Raw genomic sequence first — 17,131 nt, 5'->3', positions numbered from 1 at the left:
TGGACAATTTTGCATGCAAATGTTAGACAAATAATATGGCTTGCAAAGTGGTTATTTATGCTATCAAAGAGTTGAGATAGATGCTGGACAAATGGGAAGCAGTTGGACAGACTCCAGAGCTTATGGAGTTGCTGCGTGAAGAGCAGATGGTTGATTTTTGCTACAGTTGCAGCAGCAAGCTGCAAAGTTTCAACAAAATAATTTCAACAAATAAAAAAGAATATACCAGTAAATTTGAAGTAAAATTTGTGTAAGTAAGAAATACGAAAGGAAAAGATCCTACAACCAAGGGGTATGGGTGCGGGTTGGACTTTATTGCAAAAAGCACTGAAGAGTAATTTTGATTTGATGAAAATCCGAAATAATATTCTTTTACTCTTTCTTTGAAGTTCATTTGATGCTCTTTCTGGTGTATAATTGTGGTGACCCATGGAAATTAACAAAACAATTATTTTAAAACAAGCAAGCAAATAAATACAGATTAGCATGCAATCCAAAACGTTGCCCATTTTCATGTTAATAGGAAATATGTTTAGGACAGACAACTCAAAACAGTGACAGAGGTGGTCCCAAGACCTTCACATACAGAGTGATGTATCAGGGGCTCAATTCACTGTCCAGTAGTTAAAACAAATAACATTCCCTTCTCCACTGAAGCTTCTCCTGCTCATCGACTTTATAATTAACAGGCATAGACATGGAGATAGAGGTCAAGCTCCAGTTGAGTGGAAATGTGTAAGTTTCTTAACTGTATAATGAGCAGCTGCTTAGTAAAGATAATTAAACCAATTCTTCAACTCCAGAATGAAATGAAAGACTCAGTACGCCCAAGTAGTACACTGAATCTACCTCTTTAGAATAACCACTGTATGACAAAAATTAACAGAGCAGGAAATCATAGCTACATTTCAACACATTTACTTGATCATTTCAGGTTTTCTTTCAAAAAATCTAAATAAGTGAGTGGAGTTTCCAAAATGAAGGTTTTGTATCATTCAGCGATGTGAATAGCAATTTATTTTTTATCTTGTGAGGCCGGGCTGTGACAACAGCGTGGGCGAACAGCATGAACAAAGATTGTGTGTGTGTGTGTCTGTGTCTAGGATGTACGTGTTCCAAATTGTGAACAACAAAATTAATCATTTTAATAGCACCACTGCTCTTCTAAAATTAATTCTACAATGTTTGCAGCCTGGTATCCTCTCATAGTGACATAACATTTGTTTGGACAATTACCTTTACTGTTATTATGCTGTTTTTGTGAGCGCTTTGTACATGTTTGTGTGGGCAAACGCTAATTTTCCATTTTGCCCAAAAACTATGTAGTATGAATTATGAAAACAATTAGGGGCTGCATGTTTAATTGACAATTTAGGAACAAAACCTGGAATCACGAAATCGGACAACAGAGCCATTGCCATTTTAAACAGATATTTAAATAATCAGTTATTATGCATCAAATTTATCCTTAGATTTATTTTACCCGACCTTTGAACAACACTTTACCTCAAGCAGTAATCACAGAGCTTCTGAAAAGAATCACATGACAAAGTAAAACCCTGCCCACCCAAAGATGCTTGCTTTCAGATAAACCTTCAGCACAGGACTGGACTGTGTAAAATAACAACGGTCTAAATGAACATTAATGGCATTGGGCAGCAGCAGCACAGTTTGTAGGGGACTAGCCTTGAGGAATGGAGGATGGGCAGGTCAAGACCAGCAAAAACCTCAGACAGGAGTGTGGACTGGTACTTGAATCGGTGAAAATTCACCTTTTGGGCATCAAACCCCTGACTGATCCCAGGTTCATTCGTCCGCCACTCTCTATTGCATGTCTATAGTCGATTACATGTGAGTTCAGGCCTTTACGTGTTAAACTGTGTGCTCAAGTTTGAAAATAATTTTGCGATTATGGAGAAAGATACAAAGAATTGCCCTTCTTTTACACAAGTGGCATATTAGGCCGTTTCCTATTGATTTGGATGCACCTTGGTTGTTGTCTTGGAACAGTGCTTGCATGCTGTAGTATTTGCAATTCACTACTGGATGTAGTTAAAGATAGCATTTTAAAGTCAGCGCAACTTATTTTTGAGGTTTTCTGGCTGAATGTTGAGGTTGAATAATAGCTATATTGAAATACATTGAAAATGCAGTTGTGATATACTTGACGCTCGTTGATGTAGGCTGTTACATTATTCATGACCATCACTTTACACATCAGCTGGTTTAACAAAAGTCAGACACTGTGAGGGCTATAATTAAGTGAGAACGTATAGGTGGAGGACGCTGTTGTACACACCCTGTGTGGGTAAACAGTTCTGTGACAGATTTTTAAAAATCATCATTGCTGGCATTTCAAATACTTACAGAATGTAGGTTATCACACCGACACTCCTGAGGAGAGTGGAACAAACATAGGAGAACTTTAAAGATCAGACAAATTATTTCACCTTTATAAACGTTTGCCAGTGGTTCACAAGGTACGACACAAATTTCTTTAACAGCAGATGCTCTTCAGAAATGAGAGGAAATGCAAAGAGCATATGCGCATAACATTAATTACAAAGCAAATAAAGAGTTTTTGTTTACTCACCACATGTCTGCCTCCAGGCCTAAAGGCTCATAGTTGACTACTTCTGGAGCTGTAAGGTAAATGTACAAAATAAAAGATTATTATTCAGGTCAACAAGCAACTGACACACACAAGCATACATGTAGTAGACTAAACGTGCCGTTTCTTTCTCCTGCTGAATCATGTTCTTATGGTGTGCTATCACGTTGGGTTACAAGATGTTTCTACCTGTTGGAGATTTTAGGTTTTTTCAAAGCCATTGTTTTATTTTCATTAATGTTTAATTATTACTTCTCATCTTTTTTATTGCCAGATATGTGAATTCTTAATATAGAATCACTGTCATCAAAATTTATGTAAACAGATTTAATTTTTAGCTACAATTCCGTGTGATGGAGGATAACTCTATAACTGACCCCCATGACGGAAATTTGAAGAATTTGAAGAAGATGAAGAAATTTGTTTTCCTACTCATAATATTGATTATTTTCTGTTTTCTCGTTGGTGGATACTCATGTTCCAAATACTGAAAGTGGAGTACGGTAGTTATAATTTGAGGGAAATTACAATGATGTCATGGTGTTGAGTTAGTTCTGTGACACAACTTCACAATAATGAGCTATTTTACATAGATATAAGACACATTTCTTTTTTAAACTATTGAATTGTAATACGACACACCATAAAAAATGGCTTGGTAGTAATTCTCAGGGGGTCCTTGTCACAAGGTGCCCATTATATTAATTGCATGTGTAGGAGGAGAGAAATATCTCCATACCTTTACTACCCCAGCAGTGTTTCTATATTTGCCAGCTTGTCATTTTCCCCTAAGGTTACCACAGCCAACTTCTGCTAATCCTTGCTTGAGTTTGCCTCAGTAGTTGAGAGGTGAACTGCAATGTGTGGATACCACACATGACTCGCCATCTATTTTACTATGCTTGGATAAAGCACCAACAAAGCTGTTAGCTCAAGGAATCACATTGCACCGCTCTGACTCTGATTGGCTACTTCGCCAGTTACTTGCCTTGGTGAAGTTCTGTTGGTTAGGTATAGTCATGAGGACTAATGGTTGGTTATGGTCGGGGTTGGACTACATTTTTAATCATTCATTTTTGAGACTCATGATGGGTTTCAAAAGTAACAGTCATACACTGCAATTGTCCATAAATAGGTGTGTTTTTGGATTTATTTGATTGTTTCTCCACCACAGAATGGGAACAGCCTCTGGTTTTGACTTAAGTAATACTAGCAATGGGAAAGAGGAAACTGGGAGTTCCGCAGCTCACTGGTCTAACAATATGCAAACAGGGAAAAAACATGAATCATTTGTGTGTGTTTGCCCAAGCGCACGTGCGCAAAATTCTGTGGAGCAGATTCTACTCTCTGTAACATAAAGCTGTGCAGAAAATGAGAATGAAGAAGGATAAAGAATTAGCGGTAGATTTTACTATAACACAAAGAGATACTGACCTACAAATTCTGGAGTTCCAAAAATGTTTTTAAAATCATTGCCAAAGTCTATCTTGTGGGCCAGGCCAAAGTCAATGATCTTGATGCGCGGGTGAGGCACTGAGCGGTTCAGCAGCATGATGTTCTCTGGCTAAAAAGAAAACAAAAGAGAAAGTTAAAAGGGTGAAACAAAGATATGATTTACTGAAACAGGAAGAGGTTATAATTTAGATATTATCACATTGAACAAAATCAGACCCTTTGGTTAACCTTTTATTACGTCTAGTGTGCATCCTAATTTCAAAGAGGTGCATTTAAGATGCTTGAGAAAAAGGATGAAGGGCTAAAAAATTCTTCCAGATAATCAGTGGAGGACAAAACTATGCAAACAAAGGCAGCAATAAGTGGAATCACACACAAAGCCAGGAAGAGGCTGGAAGGATGGAGGCTCATCAGCATTGGAAATTCCATGTAAGGCACAAGACACCTTTCACAGACGTGGAAGAAAGGAAAGGATGGAAAAGATGCAGTTCAAGCAAACTAAAAAACAGAGACCGGACATTACTTAGAGTGCAATGCCTTGCTCTGATGACATCTTTCCTTCTCCATTTAGCCTGACTAAGAACTGAGTTTGAGATTTCAATCTGGGAAGGAGCAGAAGCAGACTGACTGTGGGAAGCAGTGGTGACAGGAGGTGGGGTGAAAATACAATCAAACACCTGCACAGTTCACTGGCCTTATTTTCTGTTCTGTAAAGATTACATTTTTTAAGTCAATGAAGAAATGAAGAAGCACATTATATATATAGTATGAACAAGTGCAGCTATAATTGGTTTAGAGATGTAAGAGTCTGGCTGGCTTTCCTGTGAGCCTGATATGCCAAAACATGTTTCTTCACAGATCTGTTTAGTATAATTACAGCATTAATAAGTTATATTACAATAGAAATTGACAACTAGGTATTTTTAAGGAGTTGTGTCTTTCCAACTGACTTCCACTAAAGAATTTTAGATGTTTTTATCTTCAAGTCACAAACAAATTGCTCCTAAAATGACTAACAATGAGTTAGACTACCACCATTTCTCTGTCTCGCCCAACAAACTAAGCTCCAGAGCATAATGAGCGCATTGATTTACAGCATTACTGTCTCTGAAGAATTGAACTGACACTAAAAATAAAAGTTTGCTGGAAACTGCCCTGATTAGTCAGTCATTTCATACAAAACTCTGCAATGGCACTTTAGAGAAGTAAGAGCAAAGTATTGGATGTTTTAACTTATGAACTAATGTCTACTATTACTACTGTTATGGTACAGTCATAGCTGCAGATATTCCCATAAAACGTGAAAAGACTGAACTCAAACCTTTGGAGGTAATTATTGTGGCAATTATTAATCTGAGCCGCTGTGACAGACAGAGAATAGGAGCTGCTAATGTAGAAAGCAGAAGGTTCAGTGGTTGGAAAGAGCTCCAGTATTGATTGGCAGTGGCTGCTGGGCACACGGGTTATTATTTCTTCCAAACCTGGAAGCTTAATGTCCTGAACTCTGATGTATGAGATGATTGTAAATGTAGGAGTCAGTCTGAGCCGTCTGTTTAGAAGATGCCATGCGTGGAGCCGAGTGGACGACTGATCAATAGAATTAACTGAGATTTAAATAAAGAACTATCATAGCACAGCAATAAAGAATGATGTGAAGTATGCAAAGCTACTGAGCATTAAAAATCTTCAAGAACCTCACATGTATTGCTTTTCAGCATATCTTCACAGGTGTATTTTGAGCATAACCCGACTGCCATTCTGGGAAATGTCAACTGTGGCTTCAACTGTTAGATTTTCTCTCCGAAAGCACAAGAAAAAAACTGAATGTAGCATCCACACTGACATTTCAGCATCTGTGCAATAAGTCTATCACCAATCCTTGTCCACATCACTTAATCTGATGATAATCTTATCAATTAATTGTGTTCACCATGGTGACTTAATTCTCCAAACCCTCAAACCATACCCTCAATGCAAAAAGGACAGTATTCAAAATAGTAATTAACATTAGGTATGATAGTTGCTTTGGATAGTTTGTCACTGAAATTAAGAAGAGTTCCAAAAGAGGCCAGCCGTTGCAGAAACATTATTTTCATGCAATACTTCAAATTTAATTGTCCTGATCTGCCATTTGGGATAATGAATGTGAACTACTCCAGGGGGTTGAATAACAGGAATAATTACTGTGTCCTCTAATAAGAGGAAAACACTCAGGTCTTTTTTTTTCTGTCCTTCACATGTTCAAGAGTGGTCTTTACAAAGGCAATAATCAACTGTGTTGTTAAAACATAACATGACCATGAACAAGTCGCTGCCATTATCCTGTCTTCTTTTCATGAAAATCTTACTCAACTATCTGACGAGTACATCTCTTTGTTTGTAGAATTACAGCATTCTATTGTGGCTCTCATGTAGAGGACATTACACACACTAATCACTTGATAAGTTTAACTCACACAGCTAAAACAAAGGCTCCACAAAGACAAATGAGTTTAGTATCCTGACACTTGTGTTCTAACAAAAAATAAAACACAAGAAATGAAATACTGTATAATACACTGTATGCCAATTTCAGAGTAAGACAATGTAATTCAAATTGTTACCTTGGGAAACCACTGAACCGAATTAAGAGTCTTTTTTCCATTTTTACTTACAATTTCAAAGCATACATTATGATAGGTAACAAAATAAAATACCATATTGGCCCGAATGTAAGACAATGTTTTTTGCATTGAAATAAGACTGAAAAAGTGGGGGACGTCTTACATTCGGGGTCTAGACATTATACCCCTTCACAACGCTAGGTGGCGCCATATATCTTTAAAGCAAATGCTGAACTTAACTCCGCAGGCCAAAGCGAACCCCTGTCACGAAGAATAAAAATAAAGAATAGCGGTAAGAAAGAAAAGAGAAGAAAATACGATACAACAGAAAATGGAGAAACGCAGCGACAATCTGGAGAAAAGTGGGTCGGAGATCGGCCAGGTTAACCGGCAGCTGAGGAGAAGTTATGATGCAAACTTCAAGTTGACGGTGATAAATGAAGCAGTCTTCAAACATCTGCAATGTGATCGAATATATTGTTGTAATCATTTGTTTCAGATGTACTGTAATTATTTTCCGTATAAAAATTAAATTTGGTGTCCAAAAAGTCTTTTTTTCTAACTTGAGTCTTGAAAAAGAGGGGGTCTTCTTATAATCAGGTTCGTCTTATATTCGGGCCAATACGGTACATTATATTTAATATAGATAAATTAATTCCATTACTTTAGTTTCAGAGCCCTTTTTATTGACCATACTTCTCCCTGTCGCAGTTTCGAAATCGGCCTCGAAATGGGACCTCTCCCACTCATCAAATTGTTAACAACTGCAAGCTATTGATCACAATCTACAATAGATAGAAGCACTAGTTGGTTGTGGTCTAAGGCAGTAACAAACTTGGGGATGAACTTTCCTCTCTAGCAAAAATGGAAACTGCGGTACCTTTCCATAACCATGGTATCAAACCTACATCTTACAGAAGTGGCATAATTTTCTTTTTAACATCTTGTTTTTCACATGCTGCTTGGCTTTTGCAACAGTCCCCTTAAATATACATTTTACCCTCAAATGAGCACATCTACTGTCAACATCAGCGTATACTCGCCGTGGGAGGGTTTTATAACCCACTTCCATTACAGGGTAATTGGATGGAGATAGCACTTGTTGTGACAAACCGTCAATGAGGACAAGCAAGTAGCGTGGAAGAGGGTTTGGAGAGGGGACAGGAGCTAGCTCTGTCAGACAGACGTGCTAAAAACAAGAGCACACAGGATACTATTCATCATACCTTTTCTACTTTTCTACATTTACACAGCATAGCGACTTCATAATCTTCTGGTTGTAGGACATGATCAGCTCTATTTAGATTTTGTATATTTTGCATATTTTCCAAGATATTCTGCATTTTTCACTGAAAATTTCGCCATTCATTCTTATGAGACAGTTCCTCAAAATTTCCTAACCTTCACCCGCATTCAGTGACTCATCAATCCTTCATTCATTCAGCATGGTCACTCAAAGATTCAGAAGTTCACACTCTTTGTAACTTTCCAAAAATCAACTTATTCTCTGTGATTTATAATTTACAACAGTTCTTCTCAACAATTGACGAGAATTAACTTTTCAAGTGACACTTCTTCTGCCTCCACCCCCTCCCCTCTCTCTCCCCCTCGACTAACCAAAGTACAGATTATCATTACACGATAACTTTCTCCACAAATTGTGTCAGCCATAAAATATTTACTTTACAATGTTGCAAACCCAAAGTGGCATCATCATTCGTCCAAAAGTTATATCAAAATCATAAACATTCATATTTACAACGATTTAAAACAAAGAACAGCAGTGAATCCTCACAGGAAGTGAGGCAACATCTACAGTAATTTTCTGTTATTTCAAATTAAATAGTAACACTTCTCTAAACTGACTGTAATGGACATAAAAAATCTACATAGCATGACCAAGACATTTAACTGGGATACAGTTTACGTCTATAGTGTGATATGTTCCGAATAAAAGTCGACAAAATGAGCAATAACACGAAAAGTTCTTGTTTGACAGACAGAAATAAAAAGATCAGGACATAACGGGTGATGTGTTGCTGCACTACCTTAAGGTCAAAGTGAGCAATTTGTTTTGAGTGCAGGTAGAAAACTCCATCCAGGATTTGCTTGAGGAACTGAGTGGCTTCTTCCTCACTCAGAGACTCTTTTTCTGCAAGGAAGTCAAAAAGTTCTCCGCCGGCGACACTGGACAAAGACAAGGAGGGAGGTAAGGAGAGAATTAAAACGTGAGATCTGTGGAATCACAACCAGGTACAAATCCCTGCTTAGCAGGGCTGAGCTGATGTAATCTAATCATGCCAGTGCATTAGAGCATGACCAATTTACAGACAGTACATTGTAGCCAGACCAGTTTAAGTTCACAGAACTCCTCACTTAACAACAAATATGAGAAGCTGGGAATATAAAGGGTGTGAGCAAAGGTTGACTGAAATTATAGTATCCTAACTTAAAGAAAAAAATAGAAAGAGGATGATAATTAAAAGACATTACTGTATTTTCTGCACTATAAGGCGCACTGGATTATAAGGCGCACCTTTAATGAATCGGTTATTTTATAATTTATTTCATTTATAAGGCACACCGCACTATAAGGCGCACATAATTAAAAAAAATTAAAATAGATTTTAAAAACTAGTGGCCACTAGATTCATGACTGTGAGCACCTTCAATCAGCTGTGAGCGGCCCCTATTGTTATGTCAATGAGGCCATTCTGAGGCCCCGTCCACACGATGACGGATTTTTTTTGAAAACGCAACTTTTTAAAAACGCATCGAAAATGATTCGCGTTCACACGACAGTGTTTTCAAAGAAATCTCCGTTCACACATAAACGCATCAGTGCGTTTTCGAAGACGGCAATAAGCATGCCAAACCATGTGGTGGCAGTATTGAGTCAAATGTTATCCAATAGGAATCCTCCATGTTTTGTTGTCACAACACACGGGCCCATAAATATGACATCACAGAGGTTTTCATCGCAGGCAAGACGTCAGCCTTTTTTAAAAAGTTGCGGATACACCGCAACTTGAGCCTCATCAAGGAAACCTGATCACTTGATCACTGTGTCATCTTAGACCCCGTCCACATGATGCCGGAACTTTTTGAAAACGAAAATTTTTTGTTGCGTTTACGCCTTCCGTCGACACGACAATGCAGAAATCCGGAACTAAAACACAACTTTTTGAAAACGCTGGACTAGATGGATTTTTTTTTTTAAATGCTGGGTCTGCGTTGTCGTATGGACGGTGTATCCGCAACTTTTTAAAAATGCTGACGTCTTGCCTGCGACAAAAACCGCTGTGACGTCATATTTATGGGCCCGTGTGTACAAACATGATGCATGTACGAACCTTGTTGATGGCAGCATTCTTGCAGGCATTTTGTGACAACAAAACACGGAGGATTCCTATTGGATAAAATTTGACTCAATACTGCCACCACATGGTTTGGCATGCTTATAGCCATCATCGAAAACGCACTGATGCGTTTACGTGTGGACGGAGATTTTTTTGAAAACGGTCATGTGGACGCGAATTGTTTTCGATGCGTTTTCAAAAAGTTGCGTTTTCAAAAAAATCCTTCATCGTGTGGACGGGGCCTTAGAAAGAAGTCACGTATATTAAAAAGCCTGACATTAAAAACTGGTTAAATTCATTACGAGTGGACCACTCAGTCCGAACAGGGCAGATTATTTCCTGATCTGAAGTTCGAAGCAGATATTTAAGCTCCAGCGTTCGTCTCCATTTATTAATTAAAAATTGTTTCAATCGATTGGTAGTCCAGTCGGAGGTGGGGTGCAGCTATTTGCTGCTGCACTGTGCGTCCTAAACAATTTTAACTAGTGTCAGGCAAATACGATGCTGTTTTCCTCCTAGAACTGACTTTAATGTCGGTGTCTCACCGCCGTGAATCTCATAGCACGTCGCTGCCAGACAGAATACACAAGCCTGAAATACCCCCCCCCCCCCCACACACACACAAACACAAAATAACGTGTTGTTTCAGGTATCAACTACATTTGCAAATCAATTGCAGCACACCAGGCATCTTGGTCTAGCAGTGACTCTGCTCTTGAAATTTCAGACCAGGCTGGAAATTCAGCTTTGAGGGTCTTTCATTCGCCTTTATGCCAGTTTCTCCGTGTGTCCGTAAACTAATAGAATGGACCATCAGCAGGTCAGTGAGTTGGCACTTTGGCAACGCCCCTTGACTACCGTTGTTAGGGGCGTAGTACGGCAGAGTACTTTCTGAGGGTGCCCCTGGTGGAGTAGTGCGGCATGACTGCCAGCTTTTTTTCAGCGATCTCGTTTTTAACCAATACTAATATTAATATTAATTAATATGTAAGGCGCATCGGATTATAAGGCTCACTACGGGATTATGAGAAGATTATATGCTTTTAGGCGTGCCTTATAGTGCGGAAAATACTGTAATAGGAAGGCAGCAGTCCATAGAGAAGAAGAGATAAATTTGATTACAGTCTAAAAGACATTCATCAAATTAAAAGTAAAACCATTCATCGCTAACAAAATTATGACACAAAGATAAATGTCATTTGGATCGGTGATACAGGTTAAATTTGAGCAAAACAAATGAGATAAAAAGGCAATAAACTCATTTCTACTCATTTTTTTTGGTAAATTGACGCTAGATATCTATCATTAGTATTAGTGACCTGTTCAAATTCTTCTTATCTAGACAATGGTAGTCGGGTCCATTTCGAATCAAAATAATATCATTTAGTAAAAGATGGCATCATTCATCACATCAAAGCGAACAGAGGGGGGTTGATCAGTCAAACTCAACGAATTACACATAGAAATATAGTTGTTATGTAGAACGTTATAGATTAATCACTGCAAAATGGAATATTAATTAATTATGTAATTGTTGATATGGATTACTTAATTCCCCATACATGAAAGGCCATTAAACCATTACTACTATTTTATTACACTATAATTTTAGCACTTTAAAATATAACTTTCAGAAATTTATCTGCAGGAAGGAAATCTCTCTGCCACACACACACACACACACACACACACACACACACACACACACACACACAGACACACACACACGTCCCATCAGAGAGACCAACTGCACAGCTGGGACCTCCACATCCTCCTCCCATCGAACACCCACTCCACAGCATATCTGTGATGTTTATTCCATCATCTGCTTCAGTGGTTAACAGGGTGTAAATACAGAGTAACAAATGTGTGAGAAGGTTTCTACCCACACATACAGTTTGTGTGTTTTTTTGTAAGAGTAGGTCAGTGTTTGAGACCAAAGGATAGTCACTGCTGTATTTACTCAGAATTCTTCAGGACGAGAAGAGGATATAGGAACAAAGGTTCACAACATGAAGTCTTATATTTTTGGCATCTATATTCAAGCTCTTCCACCTGCCTGGGGCTGGAAAAAATAAAACACAACACTGTGTCACCAAACCAGCCATAGATAATATTTGTAATGTACATAAAACCTGGAACAGTGCTCTGGTATTGTATTTCACAATAACATACAACAGAACTGATATGATTAACATTTAAAAGGCTGCAAATAAAACAGGAAAAGTGTTATTGCCAAACTTTATCACTGAGTCAGCCTCCCATACGTCCCTGCTCTGCCAGTCTACTGTCACAAAATAAAAACAAGTTATTTTTCACACATATTCTCTGAGCCTGGAGTAATTTTCCACTACTCCTTCCTGATGGACCCGTTTCATAAGGGAGACTAACATGCAAAACATGATAGACAAGTTCATGTCAGTCAACTGTCAGTGTGTTCGTTAGCGGTGAGTCCAGTCAAGTGTAATACATGTACTGTATTGTAAATCTAACTGAGAAACCACAAAAATGCAGACACGTTTTAGCCTTAAAGGAGTCAATTTGACCTTAGCGTCTGTAGTTCAACTCAAAGGGACGTTTAAATAACTTGCTTTAATGTGCTTTCACACTGGAAAGGTTTGGGTTTGTCCAGAACGCTGTCCAGGTCATCATAAATAGGAAAACTGTCCTTCCCATTGTTTTCCCTTAAGGGACTACCTCTATCCATGTGTTACCAAGGATCATTTTTAAAACAATTCATTACTTTATCTTCTTTTGTTGACCACCTCCTTTTGTGAGACCAAAAATCGGACTTTGAAACCTGAAATTTTGAAAAGTGTGGACTAACGGAGGCAGAAGTGACAACAGCCTCTAAAGATCTCAACGTTACCGAGTGAGTCAGTCAATATAACTAGAATAGATTACAGCCAACAAAACAAATCCCCAAATGCTATACTCCTAGTGTCCCAGTCAGAAAGAAAAATACTGCATATTTAAGTGATTAAAATAGTTTGCAACAGAATTTTCTTTTAATCAACCAACTGAACTATGAGTTCACACACACTGTGCTTAGAGATTTTCTCAGTGTCATCTTGATTGTTTTAAAGTAAACACAGATGATCTTGTTTGAACAGTGTTTTATGTAACCTGGTAAAACTTGTCCAACTGGCCCACAATGAAAAAAGTGTCCCTGAGTCACACAAACCAGCCAGTGACTTTAAAATCACATCAACCTGAACACTGGTTTGTGGGATAAAATGTGATGCAACCTGATTACTATTTTAGAACCAAGGGTTTTATTTTTTTATTCTGAAGGGGTGAGGAACTGATTACTAAGTTCAGTTTACATGTCGTAGTTTACATGTAGAGAGCTTCCCAAAGACTGAGTAAAAGTGTTGATGTTAGGAAAGGGAATCTAGATCCCAATAGACAGGAAGGAAGGAAGGAAGGAAGGAAGAAAGAGTGTGGCAAAAGACACTCTTGATTTGAGTCACTCAAGAAATTAGATTTTTTTTTTGGAATGTTACCACTTCTAAAGATACAAAAGACCAAGATGTTTGGCCTTCGGCTTTTATTTTTCGTGAAATACTGAATCACTGTATCACCCATTTCATTTTTTAATAAATGTGATTTCCCTGATGGTCATTTTAAAAGTGTTTTATATTATAACATATTGAAAACAAAACAAAAAAGTCCCATCATCCTCAACTGATGTTAAAGTGTCTTTATATGAGCAGATAATATTTTTGATCCTTAATAGGAGACTATCTTGTATCAGGCAGTTGATAGCAGTTTTCATTGTTGAAACTTTTGCTCATTCTTTCTCAAATCCTTCAGTGCAAGTCGTGCGTGCCTTCCCTCAGTAAGATTTGAAAAAAGAAAACTACCATTGCATAATACAGAAATATGAGTCTGTCTATTTGTGATTAGTGTAAAAGAATAAAGTAGGACACTCACAGCTCCAGGATCAGGATGACCTCCGCCTTGTTTTCAAACACCTCATGGAGTGTAATGATGTTGGGATGCTGGATCTCCTTCAAGATGTTCACCTCACGTTCAATGTCATCCCGCGTCACTCCTCGACGACTCGACTTGCTGCGTCGCTTCTTTATAAACTTGGCGGCGTATTCCAAACCCGTACTTCTGTGGCGACATCTTCTGACCACAGCAAACTGACCACTAGGGAAGGAAAAACAAGAAGAGATTATCAAGCATTTATGATATAACATGAATAAACAGGGTAAACTATAGCCACTAAAATGTTATTTCATCTGTTTAATCAATAACAGAAGAGATGCTTTCAGGCAAATTTTACCTGACTGTTCCTTGTTTCCAGTATTAATGAACTCAGTTTTCCTACATATGCAACTACCATGGAAATCTGACAGCAATGTTTGAGAGGTCAATGACTGCTGGGGATGAGCGCACCACGCAAACTGAAAATATCACTAACAGACAATAGAGTTGTGTAACAATACAGCAGTGAACTGATCAATTAGCTGCTGGGATACTGAGGATCAAGTATTTGATGCTGATTTGTAGTGTTTCATGGACTTAATCCTAAATCCAGTTCATTAGAACTAAATGATAATCCAACTTCAACGGAATCCATCTTTTACAAGCAGACTAAATAAGGAGTAAGCCACGTGAGAATGAATCACTCGCACGCCTGTCTTCACTCTCGGTAATACCTCATCATCAGTTTGACAACAATGTGTAAATTACAGCCCAGCAGTTCAGCTTTCACACTGTTAGCAACACACTGATAAGAATCACAGCTCAGCACAACATCAACGTAGCTGACAAACACTCAAGCAGAAATACTGCACCACACCCTGCTCAACTTGACTTACTTTAAAAGACAGCAAAGACCTCTAATTATTAACTGTAAATAAGATATTTAAATCACGTCAGGATTAGAAGTGGTATGCTATGAACTACAAAACCAAATCTGGGTACAAAATAATCATATGTAAAACGTCTATATAAATTTTTTATACGTCTATGTAAATATTTTATATCTTGTGTGACCGATCCTGGAGGATTTGTAGGCAAAACAGGAAGTCTGTTATCTGGCCAACACAGAGGATGACCACTAAACTGGGGAGTGTAACTGTGTGACGTGCAACTAGCAGTTAACTCCTAGTCTTCAGGGCATTTTTAAGTTCCAGGAAGCCTAATGGGCTCTCCAGCTCTACCTCTGTCATTAGGTCGGGTACACCCCGGGATCCCGGTCCTGTGACTTGGTGAGCAAACAGAGGACTGGCACCAGTCTGAAGTAACCTCTTTTATTCTGGGATGCTGATATATTATACAACATACTTCAAAGTCCATATTTCAGAATGCCGGTAAACAATTTGAACGCACAAACTTCAACGATGTCGAGTGAGATTGCGTGACGCCTTGGGTTAGGTCCAGTTTTTATTCTGTCACCAAATTGGTGACAAAGTAAACGTTGAAAAGTTCCCATCTGGAATGTATGCAGTTTAAGCAACACAAATTTTAATTTTGATTTCATTGAGAAACATTTTGCGCACCTCTCACCATTCTCACCTGCTCTTGCCTTAAACAGTATATTTTAACACTAACAGGCTACCACAGACAGATCGAGTCGATAGCTGAAATGTTCTCGTAAACACCTACTGTCTGGGTATTTGTCATTTTGGCATGGAATATTACTCAGCATTTGTTAGGAAAATTCCTCCATCATGTTGCTATGCAGCATTGCTATCAAATGCTACTATCTGACTGTATCACACTCACTCCACTGTCACTCGAACAAACACCATTAAACAAACAAAAACAACAAACATCAGGAAGCAAGGGCACTTTGCTGAGGGTTGTTGAGGCCTCAGCCAATTGTGAGAGACTTGATGTTCCAAATGCCCACACAGGGAGGAAGAGGATGAGGGAAGGAGGCTGTGAAAATAAAAAAAACAAGCCAGAGAATAACACATTCCATCCCATTTTTATATTTTCACAGACAATGAGATTTATGACAAAGAAGAGAACATCTGGAAAAAGATTCCTCTGCGTTGCCAAAAACAGACCACTATAAAGACAGAGTCCTACCATGTGACATCATTAAAAAGGAGATAGGGACAAAGAGAGGAATACATTTCATTACAACAATAGGCTCTCTCTGGTAGATATGCAGTTTGATGGAGGCCAACAAGGGTTGATTCAAGCCAAATATTTTTAAAATACATTTACCATACACCCACATTGTCAATGTGTGGTAAATGCACACAAAAACATGCAAAAAGAAATATCTCCAGGGTACTGATCTGATTCTTATAGATGATTATCTTTTTTGTAAAAGAACTGTTGAGGAGGCGGCAGTGGTTCAGTCATAGAGCGGGTCGTCCTATGATCCACACTACTCTACCTACCAACACAGCTGTAATCATTTATGTCTCAGGAAGTTTAAAGTTGGATTTACACAGCTAAATAGATGAGAATGCATAGGTCTAATGATCAATAGTTAATCTATAAGTTCAAGTTTTTTTTGCTAAAATACAATATATTGAATTTCAGTTACTTGCTTACAAACCCTCAGGTGAACAAATATATTTAGTTTGATGCGAGTCATAATTTTAGTACTTAAAACTACAAAAGACAAACTATATGCTATCTTATCAACTGATAGAATGACGTTAACACACCTCCAGTAACCAATTTTTGTACTGTCAGGAAAGACAAAAAATTTTTCTATGAGGCCATGACATTCAACTTGAAAATAAAATGAGAAAGAAAAACATAACTGACTTCGAGTTCATGATTAAATACCATCTGTGTAATTTAATAGATATCCTGTGACCACTGGATATGTTTTCATTACACTGACTTCTTCAGTCAGGACAGCGCTTTAATCTTTCCAATGTGGTTTATATTAATGGATTTTTTTCATGAATCCCCTGTACCATAAATTCCTTTGCTTAATTTATTTATTAATTATAATTATTAGTAGTATAATAAAACATAAACTAAGTTTATAAAATCTATATCCAGGCAAACATTTATGAATTCATTATGAAACATGTTGATGTCCAGTTCTACATCAATAGAAATAACTTCTTTCATCAAGAATTTTGTGAATTGGCATGTATATTTCAAAGTTTTCC

The 17,131-nt window shown here is 37.9% G+C and overlaps 1 protein-coding gene across 4 annotated transcripts in view; it reads right to left on the bottom strand.

Moving 5' to 3' along the window:
* The window catches only part of dapk1 (death-associated protein kinase 1), a 73,355-nt gene that overhangs the window by 34,842 nt on the left and 21,382 nt on the right, over nucleotides 1–17,131 (bottom strand). For all 4 annotated transcript variants that reach the window (XM_068310545.1, XM_068310547.1, XM_068310548.1 and 1 more), the window contains 5 exons: nucleotides 13,965–14,186; nucleotides 8,718–8,856; nucleotides 4,046–4,175; nucleotides 2,594–2,642; nucleotides 2,368–2,394 (listed from right to left, as the gene is read on the bottom strand). In XM_068310545.1, the coding sequence (XP_068166646.1) occupies nucleotides 2,368–2,394; nucleotides 2,594–2,642; nucleotides 4,046–4,175; nucleotides 8,718–8,856; nucleotides 13,965–14,186 (567 nt within the window). The remainder of the gene's footprint in view (nucleotides 1–2,367; nucleotides 2,395–2,593; nucleotides 2,643–4,045; nucleotides 4,176–8,717; nucleotides 8,857–13,964; nucleotides 14,187–17,131) is intronic.

Source organism: Antennarius striatus, chromosome 3 (genome assembly GCF_040054535.1).
Source record: "Antennarius striatus isolate MH-2024 chromosome 3, ASM4005453v1, whole genome shotgun sequence".
NCBI lineage: Eukaryota > Metazoa > Chordata > Actinopteri > Lophiiformes > Antennariidae > Antennarius > Antennarius striatus.
This window is presented reverse-complemented; position numbering and strand designations above follow the sequence as displayed.